Source organism: Myxocyprinus asiaticus, chromosome 17, assembly GCF_019703515.2.
Source record: "Myxocyprinus asiaticus isolate MX2 ecotype Aquarium Trade chromosome 17, UBuf_Myxa_2, whole genome shotgun sequence".
NCBI lineage: Eukaryota > Metazoa > Chordata > Actinopteri > Cypriniformes > Catostomidae > Myxocyprinus > Myxocyprinus asiaticus.
Genome location: NC_059360.1, coordinates 17,077,068 through 17,095,365, shown reverse-complemented (window position 1 = coordinate 17,095,365; position 18,298 = coordinate 17,077,068). Strand labels below are relative to the sequence as shown.

Sequence of the window (18,298 nt, the reverse complement as noted above, 5' to 3'; positions counted from 1 at the left end):
CAGTAACTTTTGCCCCTTGTCTTTTTAAGGATTGCATCTTTACTGACATGTGCATGGATGACTGACACTGCTTAACATTAAAAACCGATTAAGAAGAGTGATTTTGTTTTACTAATTTGTGTGTAAACCTAAAACTGGCTCATGTACTAAAAGTGAGTACAAAAACAGCAATGATATGATCGGGTGAAGACAAATTATTTGTGACAAGTTTTCAACTCATTAAAAAAAAAAAAAAGCACTTACGCTAAAAAAGGCACTGTTGACTAAGTGTGAAAATGTAGAAAGTACATAAGTGTATCTGAATTCATGGACTAAATATGTTAAAACTATTTGCTACTACAATTTAAAAATGTTATTTTATATATATATATATATATATATATATATATATATATATTTATTTTTATAATATACTATAAAGCATTCTTGCATGGACTTTGGGGCAGTCATAACACACTACACCCAAAACCAACCATTATAATTTTGTCTCTTAGTGCTGAAAATGTTGGGACAAGTAATTTTAAAAGGTACACGATACACTTCACTTCTTTGGAAATGATCAACTTTGAGCAAATATGTTAAAAGGTGAGTTTTTGAATAACATAAAGTGTTCTTCTGTATAACCGACACGTCTATTATAACAGACCATTCTAAAGAATCATTTAATTATGTGCAGCTCTACAATGGACCCCCCTGAGCCTGGAGGTGCAGCTGCACCACAGGGCCTACTGAGCTCAGAGGCAGAGCTGCACCACAGGGCCCACTGAGCTCAGAGGCAGAGCTGCACCACGGGTTCCACTGAGCCCAAAATTGGAGCTTCACCAAAAGGCCCAAGGTTATGATGCTGGAAATTCTTGTAAGAAAGTGGTGTGCCAATACATGAAGACAAATGTTTATTTAATCTCTATCGCCGTTTATTTGATCTCTATTTTCTCTTATTTGATTTGTGAAAATGGCTTCAGTTTTTTTGGTTTTACTGTGTATTTTGCACAATTTTTCTGAATCTGAGCATGAGCCGAGCTCATTGGTCACAGGACAAATCTTAGTCTAATAAACTAGAATTCTGTCATAACTCAATTTTGACAAAATGTTTAGTCATAAATACATTCCTGGCTTCATATACCCTTTCACTTTAAAGTACAGTTGTGCTCATAAGTTTGCATACCCTGGCAAAAATTTTGAAATTTTAACATTGATTTTGAAAATATGACTGATCATGCTGGTCTTTTATTTAAGGATAGTGATCATATGAAGCCATTTATTATCACAGAGTTGTTTGGCTCCTTTTTAAATCATAATGATAACAGAAATCACCCAAATGGTTTCACCTAAATCAAACAGGCTGCTCTGGAAAAAGATGGTGTGGTTGTTTCAAGGAGCACAATACTTGTTGACCCCTCTCCAAACATAGCGCTTATGGTTGTGACCATAAAACTCTATTTTGGTCTCGTCACTCCAAATTACAGTGTGCCAGAAGCTGTGTGGCGTGTCAAGGTGTTGTCGGGCATATTGTAACCGGGCTTTTTTGTGGCAATGGTGCAGTAAAGGATTCTTTCTGGCAACTCGACCATGCAGCTCATTTTTGTTCAAGTATCGTCGTATTATGCTCCTTGAAACAACCATACCGTCTTTTTCCAGAGCAGCCTGTATTTCTCCTGAGATTACCTGTGGGTTTTTCTTTGTATCCTGAACAATTCTTCTGGCAGTTGTGGCTGAAATCTTTTTTGGTCTACCTGACCTTGGCTTGGTATCAAGAGATCCCCGAATTTTCCACTTCTTAATAAGTGATTGAATAGTACTGACTGGCATTTTCAAGGCTTTGGATATCTTTTTATATCCTTTTCCATCTTTATAAAGTTCCATTACCTTTTTACGCAGATCTTTTGACATTTCTTTTCTGCTCCCCATGGCTCAGTATCTAGCCTGCTCAGTGCATCCACGTGAGAGCTAACAAACTCATTGACTATTTATACATAGACACTAATTGCAATTTAAAAAGTCACAGGTGTGGGAAATTAACCTTTAATTGCCATTTAAACCTGTGTGTGTAACCTTGTGTGTCTGTAACAAGACCAAACATTCATGGGTATGTAAACTTTTGATCAGGGCCATTTGGGTGATTTCTGTTATCTTTATGATTTAAAAAGGAGCCAAACAACTGTAATAATAAATGACTTCATATGATCACTATCCTTAAATAAAAGACAGTTTTTTGGCATGATCAGTCATATTTTCAAAATCAATGCCAAAATTTCACAATTTCTGCCAGGGTATGCTAACTTTTTAGCACAACTGTATATACTTAAATATCAAGGTCTACTCATCTTCAGCAAGGCAACATCGTCAACCAAATGATATTCCCAATAAGATATGAACATTTATGGGAGAAGCAATGTCCAGTCTCAAATAATACTCTGAAAAGCTTTGCCCTGGTCAAAGTAGGATGTGTTACACGCAAACCACTCAGGGATCACTCATCTCTCTTATCTTGAACTGCCAGTTAATATCTTGAAGCAACATCAACTACGTAACACACCATTAAACATACCACATAATGAAGGAAGTGCGTCGAAACAGAAAATTAATGAAATGTTGGTGGGTACTTGACAGAGATCTGTGTATGCGGATGTAAACAAAGCCAGCCAGAACTGATAACCACCACTTTTTAAAATCTACAAAAACGGACGTTACCTGCTGAGGGTGCCATTGAGCTGCACGGTTTAGGTCAGGTTGTCCCGACAACAACTTCGTCTGTTGGTTACGTCATTTTGAATGCAGCCCGCCACCCAGGACTCTGCTATTAGTCGGTTTCCTGCCCACCCCTCGGTGTACAGCGCAGCTGATTGGTTGTTAGAGATGTCATTCTCTCGTGCTCTTCTTGCGGGTACAGGTTGAATGCACGGCGACAAAGTAACTCTAGCAGCAATCGCTGGGAGTGTATGGACAGAAGTTGAACTTTAATCGCGCAAGTCTGCATAGGCTGTAGATCGTTTAATGCTTTTAATCCTTATATATTCATAACCTCTGTTTTTGTGGACTGGAACTTATTTTAAAGTTATTTTCAACTGTTAGATCAACGGATTTCCTTCATATTTCAAAGAATGGAGAGGTTTCGTCTTGCTCCCTGCATTGTTCTGCGGCGGACAGTAATGTGGAGTACATAAAGCCTTAGTATTTTCAGACGCACTCTTCAGTTGCAAACTATATTTTTGGATATAACTTGTGCGTGGATTTTTTTGTCTATTTTTTTCTCAAAATGGATATTACGATATCTGAGTTGATGTCTAACTTTATGGATTCGCCGCTTGTGGTTTGGGTAAGTCACAAAGGCGTGATGGCACCTGCTGTGTGTGTGTGCGCGGGTTTGATCAGCAGTGAGTAGTGATGGTGTGCTCTGCTCTTTACAGATACACTCATGTGTACTGAATGCTTTTTGTTTGTATCATTGTGGAAAGAGACTATTGTGATCTCCATTTAAGCAAACGTGTAAATTTCGATTATGAATTATGCTTAAAGTTCATTGCAAGGTTTGATTAAACATTTTGTTCTCATACCTTTAAGTAGACTTTTGATGTTAAAAAATAAATAAATAAATAAATAAATAAATAAATAAATAATATATATATATATATATATATATATATATATATATATATATATATATATTATTATTAGATTTATTTGCCACCATGTAGGTATCGATTGTAATGGAGTTTTTTTTTTAATAAATAATTTTAAATAATATACATATTATAATGAAATTAAATATTTATATTATTTATATAAATAAGATATTCTAAAATATTATTAAATGAAATTGTTTATATAAATATATAATTTTATTATTATATTGTATTATTATCATTTATATGCTATTTATATTATATAACATCTAATGTAAGATAATTTTAATACTAATAATCACTTAGAAGTTTCCTATATACTACACATGGAAGAGTCCTAATATATGCATAAGATGAACATAAATAGCAGCTGGAGTTACAGTAACACACTAAGAACACAGAGCAGATCTTAAGCAAATCTCTGACCCTCACTGCACCCTACATGCAGAATTTCATATCAACTGACAGGGTTTGGTGAAAATGTATATATGACCCCTTTACCCTGACCCAAATGTCCTGTTTGGCTTTGCTTTCTCTGGCCACTGTGTTTTCAACTTATATGTAACCATCTTGACCCACATTAGAAAATCATCAACATTCGCATGTTGACATCATTCAGATCTCTGTGCTGCTTCCTGATTTAACATAAGAGCAAACACAAACTGTATGGGAATCAAGTTATATTTAGTATGAAGTTATATTTACTTTTACAAAATCATTCACAATTTAAAGGTGCACTGAGTAATATTTTCCTCATTAAAAAAGTTGTACTCCTACAGACATGAATTGTAATTTTGAAATATATGTATAAAATCTTGACCAATCGCATGAGATGAAGACTCCAGTAATATCAGTAACCTTATAAAAAGCTGTTTTATTCTACATGAAGTTGGTCCACACATGGGGGCAGCCATGTTTGAATCACATGACCAGCCGGATACTACTTGCTTAATCTTAGTAACCTTCCTGTTATTGGACTCTTTCACTCATGGATTAAATTAATCATGGCTGACTGTGAATAGTGAATTTCTACAATGGCACCTGTAACTTAAAAAGATTGATTTTGAATGAAGCTGCATCCACACCGCTAGGTGTCACTGTAAATCCAAAATGATAAAAACAAAAAAGTTACTGAATGCACCTTTAATATACACAGAGATTTACACAAGTTTCACTTTACAAATAGGTGTGGGTATTTTAAAACTGGAGAAATGCATCTGCAGTTCTGTTCTGAAACTGAAGGCATGGTTGATTTGTACTGCAGTTGTGCTTGTATCCTGTCTTGATCTTACCATACTTATCTTACCTTTCAAAGTTTTTTTTTATTTATTTTTTTTATTTTTTTTACAGGTCAAGACATTTGGACCCCTTGGGTCTGGTTCAGAAGACAAGCTGTCCATGTTCATGGATTTAGTGGATGGTGTCTTCCTCCATAAAATCATGACACACATGTAAGTGATGCTTGAAATGTTATATGTGTGTATTTATGTGTGTGTGCACATGCTGTAATCTAGCAGCTGTTATGCTGCCTATGTTTTTTTCATTAGAAACCACATCCTATCCTTTTCTGCCTTCGGTCCATCTGTGCAGACACCCCATCCGAATTTTTACACTCCACCAGTTTCGTTCCTCTTATCTATTATTAGTGTGTTAATAAAGGGCCTGTGACTATTTTTGGGGTGGACTAAGTGAAATTTTGTAGTTCAATCTAAAAAGACAATTCTGTTATCATTTGCCCACCTTCATATTGCTCCAAACCCCTATGACTTTTTTCTTCTGTGGAAAACAAAAGGTTATGTTTGGCACCATGTTAGTGTCAGTCGCCATTTACTTTCATTGCATCATTTTTTCCATACAATATAAGTGAATGGTGACTGAGGCTGTCAGTCAGCCTCTAACATCTCCTTTTGTTTTCTGATTAACAATTTTTATTGATTCACATAAATGTACCTCATAGAACAAAACATATATACATAGAATCAAACTTAACCCAAACTATTACTCCTCCCCCTCCCAATCCCACCCTAACCACAGCAACATAACAGTGGTCTTAAATGACATAGACACACATGCACACACATAAAAAATACATAAAAAATAAACAAATAAAAAAAAAACACAACAATAATCACACATCCACAAATGACAAATACCCGCCCCATTTCTCCACGAACACTTTATACCTCCCCGTTCCTCTGAATGTAACTTCCTCAAAGGCCGCCACCCTTCTCATCTCTGAGCACCACTCCTGAAAAGAGGGTGCTCCAGCCAACCTCCAGCCCCTCAAAATGATCTGCCTGCGGATCGTGACACTGGTTAAGAATCAATTCTTTATGTGTCTACTTACAATGTCAATGACCGCCCCATCACCCAAGATACAGAGTCTGGGGCAGAATAATACCTGAATACCTAACACCTCGCATACCGGACTCTGCACCTTTAACCAAAACTTTTGAATTTCAACACACCCCCAAAAGACATGGGTTAAATCTCCATACTCTGATTGGCATCTCCAGCAGGTGGGTGTGTCTTTAAGACCAAGCCTATACAATTTAGAGGGGGTCCAATAGAACCGATGTAAAATCTTGAATTGTGTAAGGCGCACCCTTGCATCTCTAGATGCAGTTTTTATGTTTTTTAAAATCCTAGCCCATTCTCCCTCCTCCAATTCCAGGTCTAAATCCCTCTCCCATAATCTTTTGAGAGTGGTTGACACTCTGTCCCCCAGACTCTGAATTAATAAGGAGTAATACACTGATGCCTCATGGCCTTTTCCAAAAGCAGAAATCACCTCTCTCAGAGTATCTGCTGCTCTAGGGGGGTGTATGCTATTCCCAAAAATAATACAGAGAAAGTGTCGTAGCTGAAGATACCTAAAAAACGGAGATCTGGCGATCCCAAAATATTGAACCAAATTTTCAAAGGATCTAATCACACCACTCTCATAAAGATCACCGAGTGTATTAATCCCCCTCGCAATCCACTCAGACCAACAAAAAGGGGACTTATTAATGCATAGTTTGGGGTTTAGCCATAGGCTCGAGGCAACATTTAGATAAATATCTGAATTAAACACACTGGACACTTTTGTCCATACCGAGTGCAAATGTGAAATAACAGGGTGTGATTTAACTTCTCTGGTTAGTTTAATGGAAAGGCTTTGCAATGGCAAAATAGGGGCAAGAAGTTCTTGTTCAATGCAAAACCAGGGAGGGGCTCTTTCAGGTGGAAGCGACCAATGAGCCAAATGTCTGAGACCGAATGCATAATAATAAAACAGAATCTTGGGTAGGCCTAGCCCACCTTTGTCCATGTAACTTATTAAAATTTAACCTGGCACGCATACCATTCTAAATGAAGGACTTCTCTATACTATCAAATTGCCTGAAATAAGAGATGGGGACATCTATAGGGAGAGATTGTAACAGGTAGTTGAATTTTGGAATACAATTCATTTTAATAACATTAACCTTCCCAATCATCGATGAAGCCAACTTGTCCACATCATTTGAAAACATTTTTATTAAGGGATCAAAATTAACTGACTAAATCAGACACATTTGCTGGGAATAAAATTCCCAAATACTTAATGCCCTGTTTGGGCCACTGGAAGGCGCTGGCTGGAAGGCCGTTACTGGACAGTACGCTGTCAAAGCCAAAGCTTCGGATTTAGACCAATTGACTTTGTATCCTGAGAACTTGGAAAAGGAATTAATAATTCTGTGGAGGCAAGTCATAGATCTAATGGGGTCAGAGACGAATAATAAAATATCATCTGCGTAAACCAGAAGCTTATGTGCCATACCTCCCGCAATCACCCCTGGAAAATCATCCTCCTTTCTTATCATGGCTGCTAATGGTTTCAGGGAAAGACAGAACAATAATGGGGAAAGAGGGCAACCCTGCCGGGTGCCCGTGTCCAGAGTAAAATAATCTGAAATTAGTCCATTTGTTAGTACCGCTGCTACAGGGTGTCTATAAAGTAACTTAATCCAACCAATAAAAGTATTCCCAAACCCATACATTTCCAAAATCTTAAAAAAGATAATCCCTTTCTACCATATCAAATGCCTTTTCGACGTCAAGTGAGACGGCAGCGACCGGAGTCTGATCATTCGCCACTGACCACATGATATTGATGAAACGCCTAATGTTATCAGAAGAGCTACGGCCCCGAATAAACCCCACCTGATCAACGTATATGTATAAGAGATGTCATAACCTTACTTAATCGATTAGCCAAAATTTGTCTATATCGCATTCTTTGGGCCGAGAATTTATTGTATAAAAGGATCTGTTTCTCACCTACACCTAATGATATAGCTTCTGAAGATATGGATTGAACCACTGGAGTCATATGGATTAATTTTATGCTGCCTTTATATGCTTTTGGGGGCTTCAGTGTTCTGGCTACCTTTCACTTGCATTGTACGGACCTACAGAGCTAAGATATTCTTCTAAAAATCTTTGTATGTGTTCAGCAGAAGAAAGTCATACACATCTGATATGGCTTAATTGATGAGAATTTTCATTTTTGAATGAACTATCTGTAATTTCTGCTCTACTAGCACCACAAAACGAAATTGCAAAAATATAAATATTTTTAAACAGCTTTGCCGAAAAGTGACTTTTAGTGACTGTTCTGAATCTGATACAGAACTTCCAAATTGAATTTCAAATTCAAACTGTTTGTAGACTAAGAAATTAAGAGTCCTTTTGTGTGCTAATGTGCTGACAGATTGAACTGGTAGATAAATGAGCATGGAGGATTATGCTTTTGATGTAGGATAGTGGTATATTGTCTGGTATTAAGGTCTGGTACTTTTAAGACCCAATTCTACAGGTTTTCAGTGCGTTTCCACTGAGCCATTACAAATGAGTGGAGATGTGGAATGCTGAGGGCTATGTACACACATCTCTTACTTTCTCTTCACACACATTCATTTATAATGTGCCCACACTCATATGCCCATAGCAGTATTAAACTTGTTACCCTTGCCAGTTTGTTTTTGTGCCCCAGGTGTGCCGTAAACACAATTGCCGTTTGCAAAAGAGCTCAAATGCTAACATATTCCCATCTTGCAGATGTCGTCTGCATGCACTCTATACATCTTCCCTTGACTTTTACCAAAGAATCATTGTATTTCAAACCCTGATGTCAGTTGCAATATCTATGGTTGTAAAAACGGGCACAAAAAGTGAAACTCAAAGCAGTGTACTTGGCTTCAGGGCAATAGAAAACAGTTGAAGCAGACAGCAGAGGAAAAAAGACTGACCCTGATCTTTTAAGGTTCTTTCACTCGCAAGCTGGTTTGTGGGCCAAGCTGGTAGAATTTGCATGCCATTCTCACAAAACAAATGTAAATGAGGACTGGGCAAAAACAGTCTATGTAGGACCTTCGCACCGTCAGTGCCAAGACGAGGAGCCTCCTCTGAGTGTCACTCAGCGGTCCAGTCCAGTTTTACGAAGGCTTAATTGCTTTTTACGTCAGAAAAATTTGTACAATTTGCAGTGATGTAAAAGGATGTTTTATTTAGAACAAAGATTTGTCTGTGCTTTTAGGGCACTCATGCAAAATATTGTTCATGTTGTGCATAATGTAAGGCCTTATAGGAATGCACATCCTTTTCCTGAACTTTATATTTTGGGTAGCAGATAAATAACAAAAGTTTTTTTTTTTTTTTTTTTCAACATCAAGATTTTTAGTCAAGATTTTGAAATGTACATGACATGTTATTCTTGGTCCACAGAGACCCAAGCCCCATGAATCAGCGAGTGAACAAACATGTGAATAACGATGTCAACCTGAGAATACAGAACCTCAGCACTGTCATTCGACACATCAAAAATTACTACCAGGTAAGAGCTTTTCCTCCATGTCCTGTTTCAACAGCAATGTACTTTCTGATCACTATCAGTAATAAGCAAGTTCAAAAGCACAGCATAAGGGTTGTGTATGTGTGTTTTGAGGGATTGCAATATATGCCAGGCAGCAGCTGGTCTTTGCAGACACAAGGTGGTTATTCCAGTATCATGGGAGATTAAACCTGTCTGCAGATGTGGATGTTGTTGTGGGTGGCTGGAAGCCTTATTATATTATCTTCTGAGAAGAGTTTTAGTTACGTTAAGCAATTCTCCTTTTTATTATGAGGCATCCAGTGGGTACATATTAGAAATGTGCAAAACTACGTATTTTCAAAATCGTCTAGTCATTGGATTGTCTGAACGACTAGTTGGTTTTTAGGAAGCTCTGTATAATTTGACTGGCAGATGCTGATCAGACATTATTTTCAAGGGTTGTTCACACAAACAGCAATTAAAATGCTGGAGATCGGCTAGTCTTTGTACTGTTGGTTGCTAGTAGGCATTCCTGCTCAACCACTGAATCCAACAATATCAGGTGGTGGATTACTGTACTTCCATTGCTGATCGCATTGCATCGCTGATAATTTGCAGGCACAAATAGAATCTGTGTGCAAGAACATGGCAGAAATCTCCAAAGTTTTTCACAGAATTTGAACGGCACTCGTTCACAAAGTAATACACTCTCTCACCCATAGTTTTTTCTTTTTTCTTTTTTTTTGTTGATTTTTTTCCCTTTTCTCCCAATTTGGAATGCCTAATTCCCAATGTGCTTTTAAGTCCTCGTGGTCGCGTAGTGATTCGCTTCAGTCTGGGTGGCGGAGGACGAATCCCAGTTGCCAACCTGCACATTTTATCATGTGGCTTGTTGAGCACATTGCCACGGTGACATAGAGGCTTCACACCATCCACCGCGGCAACCACACTCAACTCACCACGCACCCCACCGAGAATGAACCACATTATAGTGATCACGAGGAGGTTACCCCATGTGACTCTACCCTCCCTAGCAACGGGCCAGTTTGGTTGCTTATGAGACCTGGCTGGAGTCACTCAGCACACCCTGGGATTCGAACTAGTGAACTAGCGAACTCCAGGGGTGGTAGCCAGCATCTTTAACCCTGAGCTACCCAGACCCCCTTTTCTTTTGTTTTTAAGTATTGGATAATTTGATTATGGGTTAAGCTATCATCAAGACTGTGTATAGTGCTCTTGTTGTAGTTTAGCACATTTTAATGTTTAAATGTATTCCACAGATTTCCTCCCCAAATTAGTGCAGAAAATGTGAAAAAAGATTTGGAATTTCTGAAATCTGTTCAACTGTCGATGTTGCTAATGTCGCTGGAAATTGCAGTTTGAATGTTCTTGCTATATGGACGTTATTGGCAGCATTTATGGTATAGATTTTTAATAGGGGAACAGATATTCAACCAATGATTTGACTGAATATAGCATTTTGTTGTGCAAAACTATCTAACTATAGTCTTCATGAAAAAAATATAATAACGGGATCATTGTTTACAGCAGGTGATTTTGTTGTTGAAGGCAGTGAATTTGTTACAAAGGTAGTGTTTTGATAGTTGTAGCAGTGGTGCTTTACAGATGAATTTAGAGATGCAACTCCTTGGAGAGGGTTTTAGCGTGTTGAGTCTAAAAGTCAGCTTACTGTTGGACTGCACAGTATGCTTTTGGCACCCTAAAAACAAACAAGAAATCAAAATAAATAGATAAACCCACAAGTCATGACTAGTTGACCATACTCTTGACCCATCTCTCTTGTATTCTACTGTGTTTTGTGAATGCACTTTTACAGAGTACTTTATGTGTTTGCTGGGGTAATGTAGGGGTGTGAGTACTTTCAGGACATTAGAAACTGAAGACCTATGAAAGTTCAAGATGGTCTATGTAGAGACTGAACATTTACAGGTGTCTGTGCACTTAAGGAAAGTCATTATTCTGAAGGAAAGAGGGTAGACATCAAATGAAGGTCTTTCTCAACACTATATTAGAGAAAACGTAGCATCGACTCGTATAGTTTCTGGTCACGCAGAGTGCAGTAATTCTCTCAGAATCAGCTTGAAGGAGGCTTTTATGTTGTTTAATGTTGTTGGTGTTGGGAGTTGAAATTTTTTGATTGGTTTGTTCGGTTCTGGGCAGTGTCCCACCATGTGAGTAAGCGTTTGCCACATCTGACCCCCTTTTCTTTTGACAGAGCATCTGTGTTGCATTCCTGTTCAGACCTCACTGCTTCCATCCCGACTTAGAGAAAGAAGTGTGATTGTGTGTCTGACGCTGGGAAATATTTGGAGTTCTGCTCACACTTTTCCATTCAAAATATAGTTGAATCTTTTGTTTACTCATTTCTCATCTCTTTAACTGGATCTTTTTGCAATTTTTCCTCACTTTTCAAGCACCATCATACTGTCCTCACTTAAAAAAAAGGTACCATGGTATTACCCTGTTTTTCTGGACTTTTTCTGGTGCTATGGTAATACCATGCTTTTTGGACATGTACCATGACAATACCATGTTTTTTGTTCTTGTACTATATATTGCCATGGTTTTTGGACATGTAACATGGTAATACCATGTTATTCATTGCGCTACCTTGGAGTACAATGATATAATATCATGGTAAATAAACATACCTTTTATAAAATCTTTTTTTCACATTCTTTTAAGCACTTCTTCCCTACAAACTAAAACACACCCAAAGTACCATGGTTAATCCATGTTTTTGGTCATGTACCATGGTAATACCAAGTCATTCTTTGAAGTACCTCAGAATACCATGTAAACATTTAAGTATCATGATATTATATGGCAATCATTCATTAACAAATGTATCATTGATGTATTTAAGTACCATGGTATTGACATCTGAAGCCATCGCCATTTTATTATGGTAATATAATGGTAAATATACCTTTTTATATTCTTTTCCCCTACATTTAAGCACTTCCACTCTTTTCCCACTAACTAAAACCATGTTTTTTGGACCAGTACTATGACGATACCATGTTTTGTGGTCACTTACCTTGTAGTACCAATTCATTCATACAAATACCTTGGATTACCATGTAAATATACTGTATAAGTATCATGGTATATAAATATGGAAGTCATTCAGTAGCAAACGTATCATTCTTGTATCAAAGTGCCATATTATCATCTGATGCCATCGCTTTTACATGGTACCAACAGAGTTCTCTTTTCTGTCTCTAAATGAACACTCTCCAGTAAGCAACTATAATATTAAAGTAACCTCTGACTGATTAATGTTATTATATATTATTAAGCAATTCTCTCATGCAGAATTTTTGCAGCGTGTCAAAAAGAGCCATGCGCATGCTTGCACACTCTTCCAGTGATGGCATGCCCCTTTGACAACATTGTCAGCTTGGGTGGAGCACTTATAGAAGTTTTTTTTATAGGTCACCCATGTGGGGGATATAAATGAATAACTAAAAGATTTGTGTTTGTACAGAGATTCCCTCACCTTGCCGTAACTGCTGTCTCAGCCAAACACTTTAACCAGACTTAAAGATTGTGTCTCTGTTTGCTAAAATATCCACAGTGGTATATCTTGGGTGAACTAGGTAAAACTCTGCTTATTGATTCTTTCTCTTTGCACAGAGGGCGTTTAACAAAAAGTCAGATATCTTTACTTCCATTGAAGCACACAAGATGCTCTTTGTGACATTCTCAAATTATCAGGTTTTAAACAAACTTGTGTAGTCCATACCAGCTTGAGTGCATGCTGTTATTATAGCAAAAGGGTGACACACCAAACACTGAAAAATTAACATGAATTTCTTAATGAAATTTTTCACTCAAAACTGTTAAGCTCATGCTCCTTTGTAAATAAAAAAATCTATATTAAATTAGGAAAATGCAAGAAAGAAACTTTTTCACTTGTGGTGTCACACTTTTGTAGCACTCTGTACCAGGACACGGGGAGGTTTGTGTTTGTGCAATGCTGGCCAGCAGTCTCACGTTACTCCTTTTGCACATCCAAGACACACTTAAAGTGCCCCAGAGAAAGTGCCCTGTGTGAACCCGGAAAAGCAGGTGGGAGAGGGTTTAGATATCCGGCTCAGGTCAGCGCTCTGGTGATCAGGACCAGATGTGTTGTTTTATCCTGTGTTAATCGCTCCCCTAGAGACTCATATATTGGGGTCTTGGTGGGGGACACTGTAATGCGAAAACGATAAAAGCCTCAAGACCCCTGAAACACTGTTTTAAGGACATCCGGCCAACAGCCAAAGGAAACGCTTTTTGCTCTCTTGCTTCAAATTAGGCATGTTTGTTTTCCTATCTTCATTCTGCTCTGATTTGATCTTTTCTCTTCCACTCTTCTAAGCTATGATACAGTTGTTCCTCACTGCAACTCTGCAGCCTACTTAGCAAATAACATACTTCACACTTCTGTTCATTACTTTTCTTCTGATGCAGCTTGATAAGAAATGTGGTGTCACACTGGATAAGTTGATAAAGTTGGTTAGCTTGTTGGTTGGTTAGATGCAGAGTTTAAGAGGTGTAATTTATTCATTTATTATAAGGAAATATTATACATTAACCAAGCTTCTCAATAATGGAATTTCAAGAGTTTCAAGAAAAAGACTTAAAGAATATGCAAAAAATTATTATTTAATTATACTGTCCATGTAAACAAAACTGTGTATTCAATTCATCATCAGATAAGGTTTTTTGATATATTATGGATCTGCTGTTCAAACATGTGGTCTATTGTTTTGACATTGGTGAGTTTCAGGCCATTATACGGAATTGTTTCTTGCCTTATTGGGCAATTTGTTGATCTTGTAAATGTATTTTATTTCTTGCAAACTTAAACATACGGTTTTCTGTGATGCATTGTTGCGATTTCTGCTCTTTTAAACTTGTCACCAAGGTTATGTTATCTAGCTGGCTAAAATTAGGTGAGGTTTTGTCTAAATTACAAGAATGGCTAAGCTTATGATAGGATTGAATGTATTAGTAAGAATGGGTTGTAAATTACAAAGAGTTCGATCGATAGTGGTGGGAAATTCCGATATCTGATATCCGATTAATAGCCATGGTTTTAAAATGGATTTTTTTTTAATATATAAAAAATGATCTTAGTCTTTCCTTACTATGACGAGCACAGACATAGAGGCTACAAGAGTCCACAATAAATAAAATCCCAGATGCAGTTTATTGTTCAACCAAAATCTCAAAAATAACCATAAAAAATGAAGATTTTTATGCATAATGCAGGACTTTTAACTATAAACAAGCTTTATATTAAGTATTAACCAAATTAAGCTTTTTGTAGCCTTTATATTCTGCAAATGAATGGTTTAATAAATACTGTGTATGTGTGTGCATATATACACCGATCAGCCACAATTTTAAAACCATCTGTCTAATATTGTGTAGGTCCCCCTCGTGCCGCCAAAAGAGCATCAACCAGCATCTCAGAATAGCATTCTGAGATGCTATTCTTCTCACCACAATTATACAGAGCGGTTATCTGAGTTACCGTAGACTTTGTCAGTTAGAACCACTCTGTTGTCCTCTCTCATCAACAAGGCATTTCCGTCCAAAGAACTGCCGCTCACCGGATGTTTTTTGTTTTTGGCACCATTCTGAGTAAATTCTAGAGACTGTTGTGCGTGAAAATCCCAGGAGATCAGCAGTTACAGAAATACTCAAACCAGCCCATCTGGCACCAACAATCATGAAATGGTCCAAATAATTGAGATCACATTTCTTCCCCATTCTGATGGTTGATGTGAACATTAACTGAAGCTCCTGACCCGTAACTGCGTGATTTTATGCACTGCACTGCTGCCACATGATTGGCTGATTATATAATCGCATGGATAATTGTTGGTGCCAGATGAATCCCTTTTTTCACATTTTGTTAAACAGACTTATGCTAAAATGCTTTGACTAATTTATTTTTTTCAAGCAAAAAAATGATTTTTGATAACTTTGCAAATTTATTAAAAAGAAAAAACTAAAATATAACATTGACATAAGTATTCAGACCCTCAACTCATTACTTAGTTGAAGCACCTTTGGCAACGATTACAGCCTCAAGTCTTTTTTGAGTATGATGTGGCAAGCTTTACACACCTAGATTTGGGGATTTTCTGCCATTCTTCTCTGCAGATCCTTTCAAGCTCTGTCAGGTTTGATGGGCACTGTTGGTGGACAGCCATTTTTAGGTCTCTCCAGAGATGTTCGATTGGGTTCAAGTCTGAGCTCTGGCTGGGCCACTCGGGGACATTCACAGAGTTGTCCCTAAGCCACCCTTGCGTTGTCTTGGCTGTGTGCTTAGGGTCATTGTCCTGTTGGAAGGTGAACCTTCGGCCCTGTCTGAAGTCCTGAGCACTCTAGACCAGGTTTTCATTAAGGATATCTATATATTTTTCTGCGTTCAGCTTTCCTTCAACCCTGACCAGTCCCCCAGTCCCTGCCGCTGAAAAACCACCCCCACAGCATGATGCACCACCATGCGTCATTGTTGGAATGCTATTGCGCAGGTGATGAGCGGTGCCTGGTTTCCTCGACATGATGCTTGGAATTGAGGCCAAACCGTTCAATCTTTGTTTCATCAGACTAGAGAATCTTGTTTCTCACAGTCTGAGAGTCCTTTAGGTGCTTTTTTTTATGTGTTTTGCACTGAAGAGAGGCTTCCGTCTGGCCACTCTGCCATAAAGCCCATCTCCACACATGATCTCTGGAGATCAACCAGAGTGACAATCGGGTTCTTGGTCACCTCTCTTACCAAGGCCCTTCTCCCTGATTTCTCAGTTTAGCCGGGCATCTAGCTCTAAGAAGAATCCTGGTTGTTCCAGACTTATTCCATTTAAGAATTATAGAGGCCACTGTGCTCTAGGGAACCTTTAGTGCAGCTGAAATTTTTTTTGTAGCCATCCCCAGAGCTGTGCCTCGACACAGCAGGGTATGTTTACATGACAAGGATGTACTAAAAACAAGAACGTTTTTCCTTTGCATTTTTGAAAAGTTTCGCATACAGAAGACAACATTGTCAAAACGATCCCTGTTCACACTGATCTGCGAAAACGACTAAAAATGCTGTATTATGCATGCCAGGCCAGTAGTTGACTATGTCAATTTGTAAAGAAACACTACGCGCCTGCGCACATGAGCATTCTTCCACAGAGCGGTGAATACAGACAATCGCTGGTCGTAGTAGTGATGCAGTAAATCTACACTTTGCTGGAGAAGCGTCAATAAACTCAAAATCCTGAGCAGCACAAACACAGTCCTGTAGTCTGCCATTGTTGTTTTGAATGTCTCGCCCGTTGTTTTGAAATACTTGCGCGCATGCCTATATACTGAACTCTTAAGATTATTCAATAAACTCTGCTCATTTTTACCATCACTTCGTCTCCTGCCTCCTCCTGTATTCCCCCTGCTGACTCTTGGGCTGGAAGGAGAGTAAGTTAACACAAGCTGTTGATGTTGACTGGTTTTGGATATCCGACAGAACTCTGATTTATGGATATCTTCTGACAGAGAGAGAGGTCTTGTGTACACTTAATCTAACATGCATTTTCACTGCCTCGTGTTTTCATATTCTAAGCATATCATTGAATACTGTACATGGCATCACATCTCTGTCTATAGGCTATATACATAAGCGGTGGGTGAATGAATTGCAGGGTAAAGGTACATCAAATAAAATTAAGTAAATAAATAAATAACATTTAAAATACAGATACATTTTTCCCATCTGAATCATACATTAATTTCAAGATTTTCAAATTGCAGGTTCTGCCTACTGTACAGTGTTCACACTCCATACAAAACGCTCCAAATTAATAGAATTGTTGATTATTTTTATTTGCATAGACACCAGTATTCATATTGATAATTATACATCTCAAATTGATGCCTATCAATCCATCATTCTTTATACAACATGTAATACGCGTGCACATGACGTCATCGTTTTCACAAATTCGCATTTTTGTACATTTACACAGAGACGATAACGGCATCGTTTTCAAAACCGTGCATTTTGAAACCCGTTTCTAAAGTTTGCATTTTCAGGCCCCAAAACGCTGTTGTCATGTAAACGAACAGCCAAAAGTTTTAGCTGAAAAATTGTTGTGTAAACGGCCCCTGAATGCGAAATTAAGGGGTCTGAATGCAGTGTGTGTGTGTGTGTGTGTGTGTGTGTGTGTGTGTGTGTGTATACACACACACACACACACACACACACACACACAGTTGAAGTCAGAAGTTTACATACACTTTGGTTGAAGTCATTTAAATCTCATTTTTTAACCACTCCACGTTTTTAATATTAGCAAACTAGAGTTTTGGCAAGTTGTTTAGGACATCTACTTTGTGCATGACACAAGTAATTTTTCCAACACTTTTAATTGACTATATCACAATTCCAGTGGGTCAGAAGTTTACATACACTAAATTAACTGTGCCTTTAAGCGGCTTGGAAAATTCTAGAAAATGATGTCAAGCCTTTAGACAATTAGCCAGTTAGCTTCTTATAGGAGGTGTACTGAATTGGAGGTGTACCTGTGGATGTATTTTAAGGCCTACCTTCAAACTCAGTGCCTCTTTGCTTGACATCATGGGAAAATCAAAAGAAATCAGCCAAGAACTCAGAAAAAAAATTCTGGTTCATCATTAGGAGCAATTTCCAAATGCCTGAAGGTACCACGTTCATCTGTACAAACAATAGAACACAAGTATAAACACCATGGGACCACGCAGCCATCTTACCGCTCAGGAAGGAGACGCTTTCTGTCTCCTAGAGATGAACGTAGTT

At 37.9% G+C, this 18,298-nt stretch overlaps 1 protein-coding gene across 1 annotated transcript in view; it reads left to right on the top strand.

Annotated features, from left to right (window-relative positions):
* Nucleotides 1-2,926: 2,926 nt before the first annotated feature.
* Nucleotides 2,927-18,298, top strand: part of ccdc88c (coiled-coil domain containing 88C) — a 112,899-nt gene continuing 97,527 nt past the window's right edge. Inside the window, exons 1-3 of the mRNA XM_051722212.1 lie at nt 2,927-3,316; nt 4,974-5,074; nt 9,375-9,483. Of these exons, the coding sequence (XP_051578172.1) occupies nt 3,257-3,316; nt 4,974-5,074; nt 9,375-9,483 (270 nt within the window). The 5' untranslated portion in view covers nt 2,927-3,256. The remainder of the gene's footprint in view (nt 3,317-4,973; nt 5,075-9,374; nt 9,484-18,298) is intronic.